Here is a 24094-nt window from a genome sequence, read left to right on the forward strand (position 1 = left end):
GCGGAATACTTTCAAATGTGACCATATGTTCCTCCTCTTCTTTGGCCTCATCTTGTACATGCTTTAGTGTAGAAACAATAAAGGTTATTATCAATACACCATTTTCATCTAAATATTTTTAATTGAAATTCTTTTATAACACATGAAATACCTCGAGTACCGAGTTGAACCTCAGTGTCAAGTGGCACTCCACCATTGGTAGGCTCATGTGTTGTAGTTGATGTCGGTTCTTCTAACACCTATAGCACAAGTGCTTCAAGATATATAGGAAGCTTCCTAAAGACAGCCTCTGAGTTGATCGTAAACCAATTCCTAAGACATCTTAAAGAGAGGAGCTCTTTGGAAGATTATCAATGGAGCTTTCTGTTGCACTCTAATTGTCACATAGGTTGAAAGGAAAATAAAGGGGGCCTAGTTTAATAGGCCTTCATCAAGGTAAACTCAAGCCAATACATGAACCAAAATTCTCAGGGGGCAAAACGGGTCAATCTCATAAAGAAATGTCTAGTTATGGTGGCTGACACACAACTATAGGAATCTTAATATTGGAGTTGTAGTAAAATGAAGAGGAGGAGAGAAAGGAAGGAATATGATGCATAGGGTTGGGAATAATACATAACCCTGAGAAACAATATTCTTCTAGAAGTGTGGAATACTAAAGAGGTGGAATGGCAGAAACAGTGGAGCACTAATTAAGGTCCAAGATCTATACATCATGAATTCATTTGTTACTAATTATCATATGTAAATCTATTCTCATAAAGGTTTGTAGGATATCGAATAACATAAGTAGATATGTAATACCATAGGTATTGTTACTACTTAGCAACAAAATATACAACCATGAATAAGAGTGAAACTGACAGCTTCATTACACTATTTCAGAAGGATAAAAACATACATGCAATGATAAACAAAGGGGAAACATACTGCACATCACTCTGATTGGAATCACCAAAGAGTTTTATTCATCCTTTAAAATGAGTCCAATTCACAAGTCCATTTAATTTTAGCAACACATAGCCCAAGTCCTTCATAAACAACAAGATAGAAGCAAAAGTGGAATCACAAAATTTGGACCACTCAGGTGGAGAATTCTGGAACCATTATTAAGTGTTTCTTCCCCCTATTTGTAAGGAGAGGGGGAGCTTTGAGTTAGTTAAAAAATATCTCAACCCACGACCATCTGTTCAATAGACTAATTGTCTTAGCGTCCTATAGCTCTGCTACCTAAAATGATTACTAAGGATTTGATTCCTTTCTTGAAAGTAAAACAAAATTACAAAATAAATGGAAATAAGTAAAAATGAAGTATTACTCAAGAAAATATCACTTTTTCATTCCTGGGAAGGCCCTTGATTATGCCACGTCTCTACCATAATGTAATCTTCTCCATAGCCTTACCCAATGGGCTTTTCATCATCCAGTACAGGTATATGGTCTGCTTGTATTGAGTGACTCTGCACCTTATGCTGCTAGGGTCTAGGACAAGGGTCCTCCAATCATCCATTTCCGTGTCCATCTCGCTTCATTGTCTAACTTCTTCTTCCCATTCCTTTAGAATTTTGTGAATTCCTTCATTTGTGCCTTCACAGTATGCCTTTGCCGCCTCACTGATTAGGCTTTCCACTCATTTCGTACCTCTATGGACCTCAGACGTGCTCGCGTTTTTGTCCCCCCTGGTCCCTTAGAGCATTCTTCCATGGCCACAGGTTTTTGTAAGACGAGCCATGGTTCCACTGTCCCAACCCTATTCATTGCAGCAAGTCATTAATTATTGCCAATTTAACGTAGTATAACAATAGCCTTGCACCCAGGGGGTAATATTACAGCTTGCCATCTCGCCTTCTTCATCCCCTCCCTCATTAATTGCAATGTCAAGCCCTTTGTGGTCTTAAATCAATTCCCCGAAGTGTGCCGACCCACTACCAGCCCTAGTAGTTACCATTCGCCACAAACACCTCCTCTTAACCTCAGGCAGGTTAGCTTCTGCTCCCTAGTTAGAGGTTGGTGAACACTGCCACTTTCCATCACTTAGCCAACCAAGGAAAGCATAACCTTTCCCTCTACCCAGGACGTACACAGAGAAACCCAACCAGTCACCGCCTCATCCCTAAGCCCCATGATGCCGCCATCGCCTATCTCTCTGTCATAGCCAGCTCTGCTCCCTAGCCAAACTTCCTGACCATAATTCTCGATATTTTCCCTGATGCCGAGGTTTCTACCTATCTCCCTCTGGCTACACATGCATCTAAAGCAAGTTATATCACCCAGATTGTAAGTGAACTGGCATACTCTACCCCTTAGGCCTGTCTCTCTACCTATACCAGTAGGACCCCTACAAGTTGCGCCACTTAACTCTCTGTCCAATATCGTTAGGATTCCCATGCGGGAAAGACAGACTTCAAAGCAAAGAGAAATGGATAAAATATCAACCAGGTGCAAGAGACAAACACAAAACCAGGCAAATGCCACCAGCCTTCACCCCCAATTCATCCAGCGCTGCTCGATTTAGCAATTCTCACCCATAATAATTCCCCTCTCCCTCAAACAAAAACCATAACAGGTCAACATTACGAGGGCTGAGAGATATATGACTACATAACCATTAACTCCCACAAATAATCAATATACTTATTGTTGTGGATGGCGTCGCCGAACCTGTCTGTTGCACCAGCCTCCCCATCCATGAGTGATCCGAACAACAACCGCAAACTTCCTCCCTTCGTTGCTGTTAGGGAAAACACTATCATAACTCCCGCTGCCACCTTTCCCATATTTGTTGCATGCCATCATGCAAAGGTCCATCGCATCGATCGCCTCGAGTGTGTGGGGGTCGGTGGTGCTGTACTCGGGGGTACACTCCATTAATCCTCTATTCGGTTGCCCAACCACGGGCTCGCAACGAGATTGAGATTGTTAAATTAATATTTTAATTTAAATTAGATTGATAATTTAAATAAAATTTTATGATAATTTTTAGTTATTTATATTATTATATTAATAGATGTATTTACTTTCTAATATAAAATTTGAGATATTTAAGATATTTAATTGAATTTAATTGTTAATAATTATTAGGTGAATGGTAGAGATTTAACTTCCATAAAATATTCTAAAATATTCTTATTAGTGATCAGAAACCAAAGATTAAGATTTATCTTTAAAATGCATATGCTATTTTTCCCCTTTACTTAAATTATTAATTCAAGAAAAAATATCATATTAAATGAACTATAATTTATTAATCATATAATATTGATAAACCTTAATATTCACCTTTTATTTTGTAATAAAACATATTTATATATTAAAAATTTACATTTTATCTATAAATATATAAAAATAAAAATATAATTTAATTAATATTTATGGTTTGTAAATTTCAACCTGTATTAAATATAATAAGTATTTTGATGTTTTTCTTATTTATACCGGTAAACATTTATCCACTCTCTAATCATTTCTAACTATTTACGATCATATACATGGAAACCTATTTTATAAACCCTTATTTTATTAAACATTTTTACAGATTAGCAACGTAATTTTGAATCTTACGTAGTGCAAGTTGCTTTTAAAAATAATCGTTAACGTTTACGGGTTTTAAAAGAACTATATAAAAACAAAATAAGATTTTCAATGCTTACAATAAGGAGTTGTCTATAATGCGACTTTTTGAGATTCCGGTGACAAAATCCGTCCAAAAACGTAGAGAATAGTACCTCTATCCATCGCGAGAAAAAACAAAAAACAAAAGACGTACCACCAAACTACTTGTATTATCTATGTGTCGTCACTTTCACAAATGAAGTATCGCATGTGATTAGATGACGTATTCAGCCATCAACGATTCCTGTGGCCAATCTATTTTAATGTAAAACCAAATTATTATTAACGAAGTGGTGTATTGTTGCTTTCCATATCTCTCTGTACTACAAAAACAGTACATTCTACTGACTATTACGAACCTCATGACGTATGCAGCACTAATCACTTATGGTAACATTCATTTCAAGCTCGGTAGTGTGCAGGCCTATATTAATCTCGGTTTTGTTATTTAGAGAATGGCCGAGAAAGAAAGCAGTTGCTGCTGGCCCAGGCAACCAAATTATTGAGTGCAGCGTTGACGATGATAAAAGTATTCTGCAGGATATCTATCTTTTTTGGATGATAAGTATATCGTTAACTCTGCACTCTATAACTTGTTTTCCAATGGCTCCATTTACAATATTCTCCGTTTTTCCAAGTCATAAATTGAACTTTCTGGCTGCCATTACCGGATTGCATTGAACAGGTTAGAGATTTGCTTTTATGCGTTTATTTTTTGTAGTGCCTTTAATGTTGTTGCTATTCTTGGCCTCAACTTTCATTGGGTATTTGCACAGTTATCAAATTAAGCCCACTCAAGTTAACCATTTTGAACTGCATCAATTTTCTGCATTGATTTTTAATGTTGTTGGTATTCCTCGCCTGACCGTTCATTGGGTATTTGCACAGTTATCAAATTATGGTTATTTTTAATGTTAGTTGCAATTCTTGGCCTCAACTTTCATTGGGTATTTGCAGAGTTATCAAATTAGGCCTTTGATAGCCTTTGATAGGGTTTCAAACATTTAAAATTACATTAAAAAATTAAGGGAATTTTGTGTACTCCTCAACTGCTTCCACGCTCTTCTTCTCGAGAGGCATCTTTAACTGATTTCTGTTTGGGTTGATGTTCTTGCATCAAACTCCTGTGTTTGAATATTTTCATGATCTCCTGATGTTGGATCTTTATTGTTGCATCTGGTCCATACGCAATCTGGGTCTTCTTTAGCACATCTATGTTTGAGTGAGCTACAAGCCTACAACTACACATCCCTCATTACCACCTTAGCGGCTCTCCTTTTCTGGGCAGGAATTTTTTCATCTTGGTTCCTTTTCTCTAGAACCTTTCGAGCTTACCCTGCTACCTTAGTAGTTGCACACTTGCTCACTTTTGTTCTGACAATTCTAACCGCAACCACAGTTGTGGAATTGCCCTTTTGCAATATTTCCTCTTTTGTGCTCTGATACCACCTGATGAGTTACCGATTCGAGGGGTGTTTCATATGGACCCTGGTGGCTCAAATCTCCCGAGCCTCTGAGTTATAGACCCACCATTTTGATTCTTACGCGTAACAAATGACTCTTAATCATTTCAACCCCAACCGAGCACTTCACATCTAATCGAAACCACATACAGGCCCCCTTCGGCAAACATTTCACTACAGGATGTTGGGGTTAGGTTTCCATTTTCTTTGCAGTTGGTCCCGATTCTAACAGGGCCCGACCACCCGAATCGGAGGTCAGGCTGGTCGCAAGTCTTTCCCATACTTGCATTGAGGTATGGCACGACATCATAGGTTTTGACTCCCTCGACAAATCAAAGCTATGTTTTTTTTAGCTAGACATGGTCTCCTCCGGGTGGAAATTGTTCTACACTTTGGCTCGACCCTTGGCCCCTGCAACGACTCAATCCATCAGCCGAATGCGTGGTAATTGACTTGGCTCTGCAAACAAGATTATTCTTGCAGCTTACAAATACAGTGGTCAGGAAAAACTATAAGCATAAAAAAGAGGAACGTAAGGTGAATACCAAAGAAAACACACACCATATTTGTATTAAAACAAAACGAGAATACATGGCGCGACCTCTCAGAGCCCGACTGCCATTTTTACACCATATTAGGCCCTTTTCTCGGTTTGGTTATTTCATTGCATTGTGGCAGTGACAATTTTGCAGACAACCTATTTAAAGGACAAAACTTAAGAGCGTGAGGAATCTCATTCCTCTGCCACGTTAGCATTCGAGAGGCTTCCAAACATTTAAAATTACATAAAAATCAAGGGAATTTTGTGTCCTCCTCAACAACTTCAACAACTTCCATGCTGCACTTTATGGACGCTATGTTACCAAAAACGAGAAACAACAACGAGACGAGAAATGAAGTTTGAAGATTTCGCATTCAGGAAACGAAGTTTCGCTTTCCAGAAACGAGGTGGGGTTGATGCTCCTGCATCACAGCGGTATATCTATATATATATATAAAATGGTATTTCTACATCCGTTGAATTCTACTATGTCATATCATTAATCCAGATAACAGGGAATGTGTCTATTTGATTGAGTTGTTCCACTCGGCCCCTGCAGCACGTCCGCTAACTATTCAGATTGATTCAGTGAATTCCTCATTCAGTCTCCGCTGATGGTCCACGATTCTCTCTGCCTGCCTTGACAAGGTTGTAATTACACACGGACCCCATTACATCTGAACGTAGCAGGCAAGAGAGAGCCTTATCCATCTTCAATGCTCTGCAGAACATTGACCGGGTTATCCATTTTGACTAATGAAGCTTTCGGTCGACATAAGTATGGTCAGCATATTTTTATTCTTTGAAGGCAATATTCTTCAAAAATAAATGTTATGTAAACCTATTTTTTTACTTTAAAGGCAATATATTTGAAGAAGGAAATGAGTATAAGTATACCAGTATAAGTAAATGAGTATAAGTGCTTCTGAATTGATTTTAGTAAAAAATTTAATTCAGACGATTGCAGAAAGAAGAAAATTTTAGGAGGGTGGAAAGTATTATGCTCTTAAAAATAGATGTAGAGAGCGAGAGTTATGGAATTGGAAAACAATTAAAGTGTTTTTTGGACTCCTAGTTTGTTTAGTGATACTATATGGTTGTGAATTGTGGGCTAGCAGCACCCTCTCAAAATGGAAACAAATTGAGAAAATCCAAAAATGCTTGATAATGAGAAGTTCAAAATAAAAACTTCAGTACCTTATGAGATAATGTTGAGTGAAACAGGAGCAACTCCCATCGAAACAATTGCTGTGGATATCTAAAAAGAATTGGGAAAATGGGAGTAGGTAGATGGCATAATGTTATTTTCAAAAAAGACATGAGTGAAAGAAATAAAACATGGATGAAACAAAACTACACATGGATGCAAAATGGAATATCTACCTCAATTCTTGTTCCACAAATAGCAAGGAGCTAAAGAATTTTGTTATGGAGAAGTTTCGTAAAAGGTTATGGGGAAATGGGTTGGGTATATAGAAATGAATACTACATTGACGAACTCAACCCTACCTGTGATCTACAACAAAAGGAGTTCACTGGAGCTAGCATTTCTTTGAGGACAAAGGTTCTTATTGCTTAATTAAGGACCAAATTGCATCAACTTCGGTGTGAAACAGGATAATGAAAAAGACCTATCAAGCTTGGGAAGAATTTTACATGGCTGGGCAGTGGAATCTGAAAAACATTTCATTTTGGAGTGTGATGCATTCAAAGATATCAGAGAAAGTTATGGGAATCTGTTAGCATCTGTTTTGTGCCATTGTCTTTTTAGCCAAGGGATCATTGAGAGGTTGGACTAACTCGTCATCCATTTAGATAAGAAAAAGATTGAATTGCAAAAAACAAAAAACAATTAATAATCTTATAAATTATTTTTAATTTTATAAAAAATAAAATATCATTGCATTTTTATAAAAATAAGATTAGGTTCAAAATATAAAAGATGGATCATTTCAATGGTGTCGTGCTGAAGAATCGTGTTATTTTGCCGCATTGTAATTTTATTATTTGTTTTTAAGGGTTACATAGCTACATTTTCCATGTGACTTTTCTATTAATGTTAGAGAAATGTAAAGTTCTATTAAAAAATTATAAAAGTCATGTTTTTAAGTTACATAATTACATTATTTATATATATTTTAAATATTTTTATTAAATTTTATTTTAAAAAATTATACATAGAACTTTTTTTTCAACTTTCCTCTTCAACAAATATATCTCCTTTTTTATATCGAAAATATGATTCTAATCTATAAAAAATAAAAGTTTTAATGTCAATATAATGGAAAGAAAGTCGATCTCATTACTATTATTATTTTATTAAAAAAATGAAAATCTTCCACGATTGATTATATATATATATATATATATATATATATATATATATCTTTCTTTTATATCTACACTATGATTTTAATATATAAAATATGAGAGTAAGTTCTAATGGAATATATTTAAAATAAATTAGATTTTATTATTATTTCATTAAAAAATGAAAATCTTCCACGATTACATATATTATTTTGTATTGGTCTCACTATATGTATCTTTGTTTTTCCTACTACTATATTTATTGATTTTTTCTTATGATTTAGAGAATATAGGGGGACTCGAAGTAATGTTTTTTTTCATGTTGATTTAATTACATCTATATAAATATTAGAATTAGCATAATTATATTAATAAATGTGATTGATATACACAGATAAGGTATATTAATTACATGAAGAATGATATTGATAATAAATGTGGTTGGAAAACACCTATATAATCGTTAATAATATAAATCTAATATTAATAATAGTAATCTAATATTAATAATAGTACTGATAGTCATATTGATAAATATATAATAATAATAATAATAATAATATTACAAAAATAACTATTATAATAAAAACATTATTATTATTATTATTATTATTATTATTATTATTTTAAAGTAATTATTGTTATTACTATTTAATTATTGTTTTTAATTAATATTACTAGTATTATTAATTAATATTATTATTATTACTTAAATTAAATTTAATCATGTGTTCCAGATTAACTTCCCTGATATCTAACACACACACACACATATGAATTCTATGGTGCAACTCTTCTTTGTCATTTCTCATTATGTTTTTTTTAGGAAAACCCTCTTTTAGTACTTCAATGTAGAGTTGTTTTACATTTCTGCTCATTTTTAGATGGAATACAAGGTCTTGATGTGAGAGCCATTTTCTTGTTCATTGTTCCCTCAGTGGCTATAGGTGGTCATGTTTTTTAGAGTGAGATTTATTTGCACGAGAAAGTTTCCTTGAAGGGGAAACTAGCCACTCATTTGTCAATGCATTTCATGTACTCCTTGATCACTGAAATCTATGGAGAATTCTAGATTTGTTAGTAGACCAAGAGATGTAGTCTAGGAGGGGTGAACTCCATCACCATTTTGACTTTTCTCTCCTCATGTTTTTCTTTATGAGTTAAATGATGATATGTTGCTTGTTGAAAGTTCACATGAAAATAAGTCATTTTCCTTGAAGAGACCATAAAACTTGTTGATATAATAAGACCCATTTTTACTTACAAATTGTAAGAGGACAATCATTTTTTAGGAAGGAGAAGTTCTCCTCCAATTTCAGATCAACTCATCATCATCAAACCAATCAGTACCACTAAGCACTTCCTCAGCAACATATGTGGACTGCTCTGAGGATGGTGCCTTCTCCTTATCACCCTATTTATGAAATAAGTGTAATTTGTAATATTATTCCACCATCTTCAGCTATAAACATTTAAAGATTTGAATTTGATGAAACATTTTAGATCACTAAAAAATTCCAAGTTAATGAGTTAGCTCAATTAGAATAGGAATCATTTGGCTAAGAACCATCATGAGGTGAATAGTGAACGGGCTATAATATTATTTTTATTTTGACTAACTTGGATTAGTTATAGATTAGGAGGCCTAGATAGTAGTACTAAGCAAGTCAATGGTATATTTGAATGAGAAGTATGTATTTTGTGGATCATGATCTTTTCAAATGGGTAGTTGAGTTAATTACCAAATGAGTTGAAACCATTATGTAATTGAAAGGGGCACACGAAGATAAATAATAGAATAACTAAAACATAGAGGATTAAACCCTTAACTATTCATTTGGCAGGTTAAATGAAATATGACAACTAAGCTAGTAGTTTGGGGAGAAGAGAAGAAGGGTATTATTCAAGTAATGAAGGCACCGACTCTTTTATTAACAAGAACATTACACGTATTGTAACACAATATTGTGGATGGAAAATCCTAAAGGCCATGAATATTGCACTATAATAATACACGGTTCCAAAAACAGAGAATTTCAGTTACTCAAATCCTTCACTAGAGAAATATTTATAAGTATCTCATCCTAAAGGCTAAAGTGGGTAGCCGATTTAACAAATCTTGGTACATTATAAACAAGTTCAATGCATGGTAGTCCTAATTATAAAGCTTATGGAAACTAGTAATATAACCTATGAAAGCTTCCTTGGTATTCTTGGTAGTCATAAGGGTTGTACATATTTCTAAATTACTTGCATACCAAGATGTTAAAACCCATAAATTTTTATGAGAAAAAATATTAGAATGCATCTTCTATATTTTTCCCCTTATTCAATTTACATGGGTTTTGGTTGAGCCTCTATAAATAATTCCTTACATTATAATTTAATAATAACCTCAAACAAGAGTTAGATGAAGAAAGATCATACATATATGATGCCTTGAAGGGTGTCATCATTCATTTATTCATTCGTACATCCAAAAAAAAAATTATCTCAATAATTTTTATCACAGAAAATGTGTTTACATAATATAAAATAAGGTCGTTCATAATTTTTCCAACAAAAAAATCACAACTTTTTATTAAGATAGTCAAAAGTTACATGTGCACATGCCATAAGGGATTCAACCTTTGAGGAAAAATGTCGTACTTGAAAATTCAAGCTCTAAATAAACAATTGTAGTCATTTTTTATTATGTTATTTTCTCTTTTTAAATATGTAGTTAGCAAGGTTGTCTTCACCTTTGCCCCCTTCAGCTATTGTGCGCTCTAGTGAATGTCTTGCTACTGACCTAGTCCTACAACTATGCTGCTGCAAGTTGTCAAAGAATCAACTGCAATAAGAAATAAATGTTAAATTGACATTTATAGTTATTATTATTGAAAATATTTTATTAATAAAGATAATAGTAGCATGTTATTTACCTTCTTTTGTAGTGGAGGGAAGCAGAATACTTTCAAATGTGACCATATGTTCCTCCTCTTCTTTGGCCTCATCTTGTACATGCTTTAGTGTAGAAACAATAAAGGTTATAATCAATACACCATTTTTGTTTAAACATTTTTAATTGTATTCTACACTACAATTCTTTTATAACACATGAAATACCTCAAGTACCGAGTTGAACCTCAGTATCAAGAGGCACTCCACCATTGGTAGGATCATGTGTTGTAGTTGTTGTTGCTTCTTCTAACACCTATAGCGCATGTGCTTCAAGATATATAGGAAGCTTCCTAAAGACAACCTCTAGGTTGATTGTAAACCAATTCCTAAGACATCTTAAAGAGAGGAGTTCTTTGAAAGATTATCAAGGGAGCTTTCTGTTGCATTCTAATTGTCACATAGTTTGAAAGGACAATAAAGGGGGCCTGGTTTAATAGGCCTTCATCAAGGTAAACTCAAGCCAATACATGAATCCAAATGCTTAGGGGGCAAAACGGGTCAATCCCATAAAGAAATGTTCGGTTATGGTGGCTGACACACAACTATAGGAATCTTAATATTGGAGTTGTAGTAAAATGAAGAGGATGAGAGAAAGGAAGGAATATGATGCATAGGGTTGGGAATAATACATAATCTTGAGCAACAATATTCTACTAGAAGTGTGGAATACTAAAGAGGTGTAATGGCAGAAACAATGGAGCACTAATTAAGGTCCCAAGATCTATACATCATGAATACATTTGTTACTAATTATCATATGTAAATCTATTCTCATAAAGGTATTGTAGGATATAGAATAACATAAGTAAATATGTAATACCATAGGTATTGTTACTACTTAGCAGCAAAATATACAACCATGAATAAGAGTGAAACCGACAGCTTCATTACACTATTTCAGAAGGATAAAAACATACATGCAATGATAAACAAAGGGGAAACATACTGCACATCACTCTGATTGGAATCACCAAAGAGTTTCATTCATCCTTTAAAATGAGTCCAATTCACAAGTCCATTTACTTTTAGCAACACATAGCTCAAGTCCTTCATAAACAGCAAGATAGAAGCAAAAGTGGAATCACAAAAATTTGGACCACTTAGGTGGAGAATTATGGAACCATTATTACATGTTTCTTCCCTCTATTTATAAGGAGAGGGGGAGCTTTGAGTTAGTTAAAAAATATCTCAACCCACGACCATCTGTTCAATAGACTAATTGTCTTAGCGTCCTATAGCTCCGCTGCCTAAAATGATTACTAAGGATTTGATTCCTTTCTTGAAAGTAAAACAAAGTTACAAAATAAATGGAAATAAGTAAAAATGAAGTATTACTCAAGAAAATATCATTTTTTCATTCCTGGGAAGGCCCTTGATTAGGCCACGTCTCTACCATAATTTAATCTTCTCCATAGCCTTACCCAATGGGCTTTTCATCATCCAGTATAGGTATATGGTTTGCTTGTATTGAGTGACTCTGCACCTTATGCTACCAGGGTCTAGGACAAGGGTCCTCCAATCGTACATTTTCATGTCCATCTCGCTTCACTCTCTAACTTCTTCTTTCCATTCCTCTAGAATTTTGTGAATTCCTTCATTTGTGCCTTCACAGTATGCCTTTTCTACCTCACTGATTAGGCTTTCCACTGCTTTCCTACCTCTATGGACCTCAGAGGTGCTCGCGTCCGTGTCCCTCCTGGTCCCTTAGACCATTCTTCCATGGCCATAGGTTTTCGCAAGACGAGCCATGGTTCCATTGTCCCAACCCTATTCATTGCAACAAGTCATTAACTACTGCCAATTTAACGTAGTATAACAGTAGCTTTGCACCCAGGGGGTAATATTACAACTTGCCATCCGGCCTTCTTCGTCCCCTCCCCCATTAATTGCAATGTCAGGCCCTTCGTGGTCGCAGATCAATTCCCCGAAGGGTGCCGACCCACTACCAGCCCCAGTAGTTACCTTTCGCCACAAACACCTCCTCTTAGCCTCAAGCAGGTTAGCTTCCGCTCCCTAGTTACAGGTTGGTGAGCGCTGCCACTTTCCATCACTTAGCCGACCAAGGCAAGCATAACCTTTCCCCTCTACCCTGGACGCACACAGAGAACCCAACCCAGTCACCCCCTCATCCCTGAGCCCCATGATGCTGCCATCGCCTATCTGCCTGTCATAGCTAGCTCTGCTCCCTTGCCAAACTTCCTACCCATAATTCTCGACCTTTTCCCTGATGCTGAGGTTTCTACCTATCTCCCTCTGGCTACACATGCATCTAAAGAAAGTTATATCACCCAGACTGTAGGTGAACTGGCATACTCTACCCCTTAGGCCTGTCTCTCTACCTATACCAGTGGGATCCCTACGAGTTGCACCATTTGACTCTCTGTCCAATATCGTTAGGATTCCCATGCGGGAAAGACAGACTTCAAAGCAAAGAGAAATGGATAAAATATCAACAAAGTGCAAGAGACAGACACAAAACCAGGCAAATGCCACCAGCCTCCGCTCCCAATTCCTCCAGTGCTGCTCGATTTCGCAATTCTCACCCATAATAATTCCCTTCTCCCTCAAACAAAAACCATAACAGGTCAACATTACGAGGGTTGAGAGATATATGAATACATACCCATTAACTCCCACACATAATCAATATACTTATTGTTGTGGACGGCGTCGTCGAACCTGTCTGTTGCACTAACCTCCCCATCCACGAGTGATCCGAACAACAACCCCAGACTTCCTCCCTTCATTGCTGTTAGGGCAAACACTATCATAACTCCCGCTACCACCTTTCCCATCTTTGTTGCATGCCATCATGCAAAGGACCACCGCACCCATCGCCTCGAGCGTGTGGGGGTTGGTGGTACTGTACTCGGGGGTACAATCCATTAATCCTCCGTTCGGTTGCCCTACCATGGGCTCGCGGCGAGATTGGGATTGTTAAATTTATATTTTAATTTAAATTAGATTGATAATTTAAATAAAATTTTATGATAATTTTTAGTTATTTATATTATTATATTAATAGATGTATTTACTTTATAATATAAATTTGAGATATTTAAGATATTTAATTGAATTTAATTGTTAATAATTATTAGGTGAATGGTAGAAATTTAACTTCCATAAAATATTCTAAAGTATTCTTATTAGTAATCAGAAATCAAAGATTAAGATTTATCTTTAAAGTGCATATGCTATTTTTCCCCTTTACTTAAATTATTAATTCAAGAAAAAAATATCATATGAAATGAACTATAATTTATTGAGTATATAATATTGATAAACCTTAATATTCACCTTTCATTTTGTAATAAAATTTATTTATATATTAAAAATTTACATTAAAAAATGTAAAAAATCTCTATAAATATATAAAAATAAAATTATAATTTAATTAATATTTATGGTTTCCTGTATTAAATATAATAAGTATTTTGATGTTTTTCTTATTTATACAGGTAAACATTTATCCACTCTTTAATCATTTCTAACTATTTACGATCATATACATGAAAACCTATTTTATAAACCCTTATTTTATTAAACATTTTTAATAAAACAAAAAACAAAAAACGTACCACTAAACTACTTCTATTATCTATGTGCCGTCACTTTCACAAATGAAGTATCGCATGTGATTAGATGACGTATTCAGCCATCAACGATTCCTGTGGCCCATCTATTTTAATGTAAAACCAAATTGTTATTAACGAAGTGGTGTATTGTTGCTTTCCATATCTCTCTGTACTGCTGTACAGTTTATGTACTACAAAAACAGTACATTCTACTGACTGTTACGAACCTCATCACGTATGCAGCACTAATCACTTATGGTAACATTCATTTCAAGCTCGGTAGTGTGCAGGCCTATATTAATCTCGGTTTTGTTATTTAGAGAATGGTTTTGTTATTTAGAGAATGGCCGAGAAAGAAAGCAGTTGCTGCTGGCCCAGGCAACCAAATTATTGAGTGCAGCGTTGACGATGATAAAAGTATTCTGCAGGATATCTATCTTTTTTGGATGATAAGTATATCGTTAACTCTGCACTCTATAACTTGTTTTCCAATGGCTCCATTTACAATATTCTCCGTTTTTCCAAGTCATAAATTGAACTTTTTGGCTGCCATTACCGGTTTGCATTGAACAGGTTAGAGATTTGCTTTTATGCGTTTATTTTTTGTAGTGCCTTTAATGTTTTTGCTATTCTTGGCCTCAACTTTCATTGGGTATTTGCACAGTTATCAAATTAGGCCCACTCAAGTTCACCATTTTGAACGGCATCGATTTTCTGCATTGCTTTTTAATGTTGTTGGTATTCCTCGCCTGACCGTTCATTGGGTATTTGCACAGTTCAAATTACGGTTATTTTTAATGTTGTTGCAATTCTTGGCCTCAACTTTCATTGGGTATTTGCAGAGTTATGAAATTAGGCAGTTAACTATTTTGAACTGGGTCAATTTTCTCGAGTGATTTTTAATGTTGTTGGTATTTCTAGCATGAATATTTATTGGGTATTTTATGATTGAAGTTTTTTTTTTCTTTGGTCTTTTTATTTTCTTTGAGCTTCTTATTTTGATCTTAGATTTTTGTACAGTTAGAAAATCAGAATTCCATTTAGATGCTAAATAGAAAAGCCATATATCAAATTCGTGTCTGAGGCTTCTTGTTTCTAAACAATATAAATACCTTAGCCCTTCTACTTTTGAACCTGTAACTTTTTAGGAAGAAACATGCTGTTATAAAATCAGAATTCCATTTAGATATGAACCTATAACTTTTTAGGAAGAAACATGCTGTTATAAAATCAGAATTCCATTTAGATACCAAACAAAAAAGCCATACACCAATTTGACTCTTGATTCTAAAAAATATAAATACCTTAGCCCTTCTACTTGAAATTGCAACTTTTTTAGGAAGAAACATGCTCTTAACCCTTAGATCCACTCACCTTAACTATTTAGAATTCAAAATAACATTTTACTATATCACATCCCTATATCACATCGATAATCCATATAAAAAGGAATCTGTCTTCTTGATTGAGTTGTTCCACTCAGCCCCTGCAGCACGTCCGCTAACTATTTAGATTGTTTCAGTGAATTCCTCATCCTGTCTCCGGAGATGATCCACGGTTGTCTGTCTGCCTTGACAAGGATGTAATTACAGACCGAGCCCATTACATCTGAACGTAGCAGGCGAGAGACAGCCTTATTCCTCTTCAACGAACAACATTGACCGGGGAATCGAATTGGACCTATGAAGCGTTCGTTGCCGACATAAGTATGGCCTTTTGGAAATATAAAAGATTGCTACTTTCAATGATGTTGTGGTCGAAACTTAAAAGATTGATTTGGTCTCGTCCTCTTGGCAATTTTCCCGCACTTTGGCTCGACTTTTGGCCCTACAACGACTCAATCCATCAGCCGAATGCATGGGCACTCACTTGGCTGAGGCTCTGCAAACCAGATTATTTTCGTGGCTCACAAATACAGTGGTCAGGAAAACTAGTATACCAAAGAAAACACACCCGATATTAGTATTCAAACAAAACGAGATTACATGGTGCGGCCTCTCAGAGCCCGACCGCCATTTTTACACAATATTGGGCCCTTTTCTTGGGTTGGTTATATCATTCCATTGGCTGCCCTGACAATTTTGCAGAGAGAGTGAGGAATCCCATTCCTCTACAACAATAGCCTTTGATAGGGTTTCAAACATTTAAAACTACATTAAAAAATTAAGGGAATTTTGTGTACTCCTCAACTGCTTCCATGCTCTTCTTCTCGAGAGGCATCTTTAACTGATTTCTGTTTGGGTCGATGTTCTTGCATCAAACTCCTGTGTTTGAATATTTTCATGATCTCTTGATGTTGGATCTTTATTGTTGCATCTAGTCCATACGCAATCTGGGTCTTCTTTAGCACATCTATGTTTGAGTGAGCTACAAGCCTACAAATACACATCCCTCATTACCACCTTAACGGCTCTCCTTTTCTGGGTAGGAATTTTGTCATCTTGGTTCCTTTTCTTTAGAACCTTTCGAGCTTACCCTGCTACCTTTGGAGTTGCACACTTGCTCCCTTTTGTTCTGACAATTCTAACCGCAACCACAGTTCTGGAATTGCCCTCTTGCAGGAAATATTTCCTCTTTTGTGCTCTGATACCACCTGATGAGTTACCGATTCGAGGGGTGTTTCATATGGACCCTGGTGACTCAAATCTCCCAAGCCTCTGAGTTATAGACCCACGATTCTTGATTCTTACGTGCAACAAATGACTCTTAATCATTTCAACCCCAACCGAGCACTTCACATCTAATCGAAACCACATACAGGCCCTCTTCCGCAAACATTTCACTACAGGATGTTGGGGTTAGGTTTCCATTTTCTTTGCAGTTGGTCCCGATTCTAGCAGGGCCCGAGGTCAGGCTGGTCGCAAGTCTTTCCCATACTTTCATTGAGGTATGGCACGACATCATAGGTTTTGATTCCCTCGACAAATCAAATTTATTTTTTGCACTTTTTAGCTAGACATGGTCTCCTCCGGGTGGAAATTGTTCTACACTTTGGCTCGACCCTTGGCCCCTGCAACGACTCAATCCATCAGCCGAATGCGTGGTAATTGACTTGGCTCTGCAAACAAGATTATTCTTGCAGCCTACAAATACAGTGGTCAGGAAAAACTATAACCATAAAAAAGAGGAACGTAAGTTGAATACCAAAGAAAACACGCCATATTTGTATTAAAACAAAACGAGATTACATGGCCCGACCTCTCAGAGCCCGACTGCCATTTTTACACCATATTAGGCCCTTTTCTTGGTTTGGTTATTTCATTGCATTGTCGCAGTGACAATTTTGCAGACAACCTATTTAAAGGACAAAACTTAAGAGCGTGAGGAATCTCATTCCTCTGCCACGTTAGCATTCGAGAGGCTTCCAAACATTTAAAATTATATAAAAATCAAGGGAATTTTGTGTCCTCCTCAACAACTTCCATGCTGCACTTTATGGAGGTTATGTTACCAGAAACGAGAAACGGGAAGGAAACGAGAAACAACAAAGAGACGAGAAACGAAGTTTGGAGGTTTCCCATTCAGGAAACGAGGTTTCGCATTCAAGAAACGAGGTGGGGTTGGTGCTCCTGCATCACATCGACACCGGTATATATATATATATAACGGTATTTCTACATCTGTTGAATTCTACTATGTCATATCATTAATCCCGATAAAAGGGAACGTGTCTATTTGATTGAGTTGTTCCACTCGGCCCGTGCAGCACGTCCGCTCAGTCTCCGCTGATGGTCCACGATTCTCTCCGCCTGCCTTGACAAGGTTGTAATTACACACCGACCCCATTACATCTGAACGTAGCAGGCAAGAGAGAGCCTTATCCATCTTCAATGTTCTGCAGAACATTGACCGGGTTATCCATTTTGACTAATGAAACTTTCGGTTGACATAAGTATGGTCAGCATATTTTTTTTTTCTTTGAAGGCAATATTCTTCGAAAATAAGTGTTATGTAACATTTTTTTTTCTTTCAAGGCAATATTTTTGAAGAAGGAAATGAGTATAAGTACTAGTATATTTTATTTTTAAGGAAATATTCTTGAAGAAGTAAATGAGTATAAGTGCCTCTGAATTGATTTTAGCAATAAATTTAATTTAGACTATTGCAGAAAGAAGAAAATTTTAGGAGGGTGGAAAGTATTATGCTCTTAAAAATAGATGTAGAGAGCCAGAGTTATGGGATTGGAAAACAATTAAAGTGTTTTTTGGACTCCTAGTTTGTTTAGTGATACTTTATGGTTGTGAATTGTGGGCTAGCAACACCCTCTCAAAATGGAAAAAAATTGAGAAAATCCAAAAATGCTTGATAATGAGAAGTTCAAAATAAAAACTTCAGTACCTTATGAGATAATGTTGAGTGAAACAGGAGCAACTCCCATGGAAACAATTGCTATGGATATCTAAAAAGAATTGAGAAAATGGGAGTAGGTAGATGGCCTAATGTTATTTTCAAAAAAGACATGAGTAAAAGAAATAAAACATGGATGAAACAAAACTACACATGGATGCAAAATGGAATATTTACCTCAATTCTTGTCCCACAAATAGCAAGGAGCTAAAGAATTTTGTTATGGAGAAGTTTCCTAAAAGGTTATGGGGAAAAGGGTTGGGTATATAGAAATAAATACTACATTCACGAACTCAACCCTACCTGTGATCTACAACAAAAAGAGTTCACTGGAGCTAGCATTTCTTCGACGACAAAGGTTCTTATTACTCAATTAAGGACCAACTTGCATCAACTTCGGTGTGAAACATGACACTGAAAAAGACCTAATCAAGCTTGGGAAGAATTTTACAGGCCTGAGGCAGTGGAATCTGAAAAACATTTCATTTTGGAGTGTGATGCATTCAAAGATATCAGAGAAAGTTATGGGAATATGTTAGCATCTGTTTCGTGCCATTGTCTTTTTAGCCAAGGGATCATTGAAAAGTTAGACTAGCTCATCATCAATTTGGATAAGAAAAAAATTGAATTGCAAAAAACAAAAAACAACTAATAATCTTATAAATTATTTTTAATTTTATAAAAAATAAAATATCATTACATTTTTATAAAAAATAATATTAGGTTCAAAATATAAAAGATGGATCATTTCAATGGTGTTGTGGTGAAGAATCGTGTTATTTTGCCGCATTGTAATTTTATTATTTATTTTAAAGTTCTAGCAGTGTAATTTTATTATTATTTTTTAAAGTTCTAGCATTGTAATTTTATTATTTTTTTTAAAGGTTACATAGCTACATTTTCCATGTGACTTTTCTATTGATGTTAGAGAAATTTAAAGTTCTATTAAAAATATATATATATATATATATATATATATATATATATATATAAAAGCCATTTTTTAAGTTACACAATTACATTATTTATATATATATTTTAAATATTTTTATTAAATTTTATTTTAAAAAATTATACATAGAACTTTTTTTTTTCAACTTTCCTCTTCAACAAATATATCTCCTTTTTTTTTTATATCGAAAATATGATTCTAATCTATAAAAAAATAAAAGTTTTAATGTCAATATAATGGAAAGGAAGTCGATCTCATTACTATTATTATTTTATTAAAAAAATGAAAATCTTTCACGATTATATATATAAATATCTTTCTTTTATATCTACAATATGATTTTAATATATAAAATATGAGAATAAGTTTTAATGGAATATATTTAAAATAAATTAGATTTTATTATTACGCCGTAAGGCGTTTCCCTTTGAAATGAATTACCCCAACCGATGCCGTGTCCTATTGTTGATCGTAGATTTGTGGTGTTAGACGATTGAATGATGTTGGATCGTTGATCCTCACACTGTCCTTTTGTCTCCCAACCCAATGGATAACATATTGTATGCCTTCGGCAGAGCAAAATTAGGAGGCGGCCACCATGCGTTTCAAATCTACTGTCAATCCAGCACGCCCTATCTCACAATCAACAACGTGAGCTACAGGGTTTTGGGCTACAATCAAAACAGTATGAAAATCGCCAGTGGCACAGTTTTTACAGACTGTGGCATTCCGCAAGCTCCTGTTAATCTCACTGCCTCTCTGTTTAAACTTGCTGGTTCGTCCTACCAAAGTATAACCCTGGGAATAGGATGCCCGGCAATAGGAAATTTGCCTGTGCTGAATGTCCCTTTTGGTAATGATAATGGTACATGGGTATTTCCTTCAGATCTGGAAGGAATCAAGTGGGCTCCCTGCATCTCAACTGTTCGATTCCCTGTCCTGCAACAATTATCTTCTTTAACTTTGCAGAAACTTTGGGACGTTCTGCGTGGGGGTTTTGAAATCGAATGGAATAAAACTGATGAAGCATTCAAAATGTGCAGCCCCTGTATGTCAAGCGCAGGAATCTGTGGATACAATGTTTCTGATTCCAGCGAGCCTTTCCTCTGCTACCTTCCTCAAAGCCCAGGTTCGCCACAAGCGGGCAGATATACTTTCGAAAAGGTCTCTTAGTGCGAAAGAAGGCTTCATTTTTTTTTGAAGGGAGACAAGACTATCATATAATGAATAGTGGGAGAATTCCCATCTCCGCAAGTCAACAATCTCCATACGATCAGAACTGTCTTCACCCTGTTCATCTAATAGGCCTCCAAAATGAATATTGCAACTATCTTTGACATATTTGGTTTGCTGTCAATTTTTTACATCCTTTTAGAAATCTATTCCAAGTGTCTTTTTGGCTTGCAGAACTCACTGATTACTGTTTTCACCAAATTGTTGCACCTTTTTATATCAGTCTCTGTGATATCAGTGGATGATTATTTTTTTTGGCCACTCTTTTCTGTAAATTATATTTTGTTGTTATTTTCTGCAACCCTGGTCTGTATGTCATAGTCATATTAAGCAGCGTAAATACCTTTTTTTTTTTGTAAAAGATGATATATACTCCTTTTTAATTAATAGAAGAGCATGATATTTTTCTTTATGGGAAAAAAAACTCTGGCTAAATTCATTCTCTATGTGGTTGGGGATTTTTCAATGATTATTTCCCCTATGATCAAGAATCTACAGTTACAGTACATCCACCTCGAAATTAAACAAGAAGTGGCCCTTTTTGCATAGCATAAAATTCTCCCATTCCCTCATAAATGCAAACAAGGCCATTGGAAAAAAAATTGGAATCCTAAGGGTCAATTTCTAAATTTCATGTCGTTCCCTAGCTCAGTAGGGTCTCATGTTTTGTTGGTGGGATAACGTTTCCAGGCACTGGTCTTTTTAGGGCTCCAGTGAGCAATGGTTGCTCTGTTCTCCATTTTTTGCAATGCTTCAGCTTACCCTGTTCTCTCGGTGGAATTTTGATCCTTTTATTCTGTTCTCTGACCTCCATCGCAGGCCATTTTGAAACATATAATTCCACAATTGGAATCAGAATGTGCCCTTCTTCGAACCTCCCGACAAACATTTCAAGTCAGCCTCGAAGCTTTTTAAATATCCATCAGTGAAATATGAAGGAAACACAGTTTTACAAGAAGAAAGCACAATTCAACATCAAGATGAAACAATGGAGACAACAGCTATGGAACCAGTCCAACCTTGGACAGATCCAATGAACCTGGCAAGTTGCATCACCCTCTGAATCTCTCAAGTCTTTTTGGGTAATTATTGTGATTAGGATGTTTTTGTCAAATTTACACCTGTGTCATCTGTAAAAAAAATTGTCATCAATCTTAAAAGGACAAATTTGGTTTGTGCAGTCCACTTAAAACAGTCCATTTGAATTTTGTTAGAACAATGTATTCAACTGCTTGGCTATGCTACAACTTGCCCTTTTTTATTAATACAGATGCTCTCTGGTCTTGGCTTTTAAAAAAATTACTTTAGGTATGCTTATGAGGATTATAATAAGAGGTGAATTAAATAGAAAATTAAGAAGGCAAACAAATTCATAGAATATGATTTTTTGCACAGAATACCAGACAACCTGGTGGGTTTGTCTTGGGTTTAAGGAGTAATGGTTGTTTCAATTTATTGAAGGTCTATTATTTGTTGTAGTTTCATTTTTTTGCTGAGTTTGCTTGGTTGGATTTGCTGTAGGTGATTCACATACTCAAACTGATACAATAAGTCCCAACAATGGTCTTTCCCATCCGAAACCTAGAGGCAAATCTTACAGTGGGATTCTCACAGGTAATCATGGATTCTATGTACAAGGAATTTAATTAATTGCAGTGGGCATTTGATGATGAACATTTGGTGATGAAGTTCTTGGTTATGACCCTAACATATAAGAGAGGAAGCTTTTTAATTATGTAGTAATTTTTTTGGGATTGGAGTTGATATAGATTTATCTAATCTTTAATAAGATAACTTTATTTAGAATCAGGGTAAAACTCTCAACCTACCTAAAAGGGTTCAAACTCTGAACATACTTTAAAGAAGGTAACAATAAAGAAGATATACTATTCTTTCTGACTTTTTTATATCTAGGATTTCAAAAATATTTTGTAATCCTATGGACAGGAGGTAGATCAATTGTCTGAAATAGCTATCTAGGATTTCAAAAAAAAATTGTAATCCTATGGACTGAAGGGAGATCAATTGTTTGAAATAGCTCTCGCTAACAAATACGCGATCTTGTATAAATAAAAAGAGAGTACATATATAGATCTTCGTTTTTTCTGTTCTTCCTGTTTTGTTTTTCCCTTTTAATCCTTTACCGATTTTATCCATTTACTGGAGGAAAAAAATACCTGGTCACAATGTGTCTGTCTGATTTAGATTGGTAATTTTTTGTTTCAATAGCTATCGAATGCTGGAGGAAGGCTTATCATTGCAACTGATGGTGTTTGGGATGCATTGAGCTCTGAGAAGGCTGCAAATTGTTGCCGAGGCTTGCCAGCAGAACTTGCTGCAAAACAAATTGTTAAGGTACAAATACTGTTGACAAGGATAAGCGATCAATGTCACCATCTTTAAGTTTATTTTCTATCATAGCCTAACTGATTTAGCTGTAGGAGGCTTTGAGGATAAGAGGACTTAGGGACGACACTATATGCATTGTAGTGGATTTGATCCCACCTGAGAAATCCGCACCACCAGCTCCAGTTAAGAAGGAAGGCAAATTTAATAATTTTTTCAGAAGGAAATCCAAATGAAGTTATCAGTTAACTTGCAGTCTCTAATATTATTCAAATTGGCAACAATCTCAATTCAAATTCAACTCAGACTTTTGTGATACCGCTGATACAGAGATACAATATGACCATATAAAAGTTGATTTGGAAATATCATATGCAATAATTCTGGCACACTAACATATACAATTAATCAGTAAACTGCATGATGATAATGAATGCAACCTTTACATTACAGATATGGTCCAGCTTGATGATTGGGTGTTGTGCCGAATTTACAAGAAAAATGGTCATTCTCAGAGAGTACAAGGGGTAGAATGAGATGAATCACCAAGTGTAGATGAAGTGATGGCTTTAGATATAGACATTGTCCAGGAAATCTTTGAGGAGGGGTCAGCAATGCTCCCTGAAACTCTTTGGAGGAGTGCCTTTGTTCTGGTTGCCAGAGTTTGTCATTGTTGTCCGAACTAAGGGAAGTGCAGAACACCCAGGTATGGGTTTTGCTTGTAGAAGTGTTCCCACCTGGTCAATTATCTTCTTCTGGTTGGAAATATCCA

General features: G+C 35.5%; 1 protein-coding gene across 2 annotated transcripts; it reads left to right on the forward strand.

Annotated features, from left to right (window-relative positions):
• Positions 1–22365: 22365 nt before the first annotated feature.
• On the forward strand, positions 22366–23441 carry LOC149240194 (putative protein phosphatase 2C 3). 2 transcript variants are annotated; one of them, XM_089367271.1, is made up of 3 exons: positions 22366–22387; positions 22498–22590; positions 23206–23441. In XM_089367271.1, the coding sequence occupies exons 2-3, from the start codon at positions 22537–22539 to the stop codon at positions 23377–23379; spliced, it is 228 nt and encodes a 75-aa protein (XP_089223397.1). In that variant the 5' UTR covers positions 22366–22387; positions 22498–22536; the 3' UTR covers positions 23380–23441. The 2 variants fall into 2 exon arrangements, with proteins under 2 accessions (XP_089223397.1, XP_089223396.1); XM_089367270.1 differs by lacking the exon at positions 22366–22387 and having other exon boundaries at positions 22434–22590.
• The last annotated feature ends 653 nt before the right edge of the window (positions 23442–24094 follow it).

Source organism: Pinus tabuliformis, chromosome 8 (genome assembly GCF_031772625.1).
Source record: "Pinus tabuliformis cultivar Carrire ecotype Pingquan chromosome 8, CPIR1, whole genome shotgun sequence".
NCBI classification, from domain to species: domain Eukaryota; kingdom Viridiplantae; phylum Streptophyta; class Pinopsida; order Pinales; family Pinaceae; genus Pinus; species Pinus tabuliformis.

Excerpts from the sequence above, each read along its gene's own strand:
- LOC149240194 (XM_089367271.1), top strand. The coding sequence starts at position 22,537 with ATGGTCTTTCCCATCCGAAACCTAGAGGCAAATCTTACAGTGGGATTC. Across the intron at positions 22,591-23,205 it reads TTACAGTGGGATTCTCACAG|CTATCGAATGCTGGAGGAAG; the intron begins GTAATCATGGAT and ends TTGTTTCAATAG.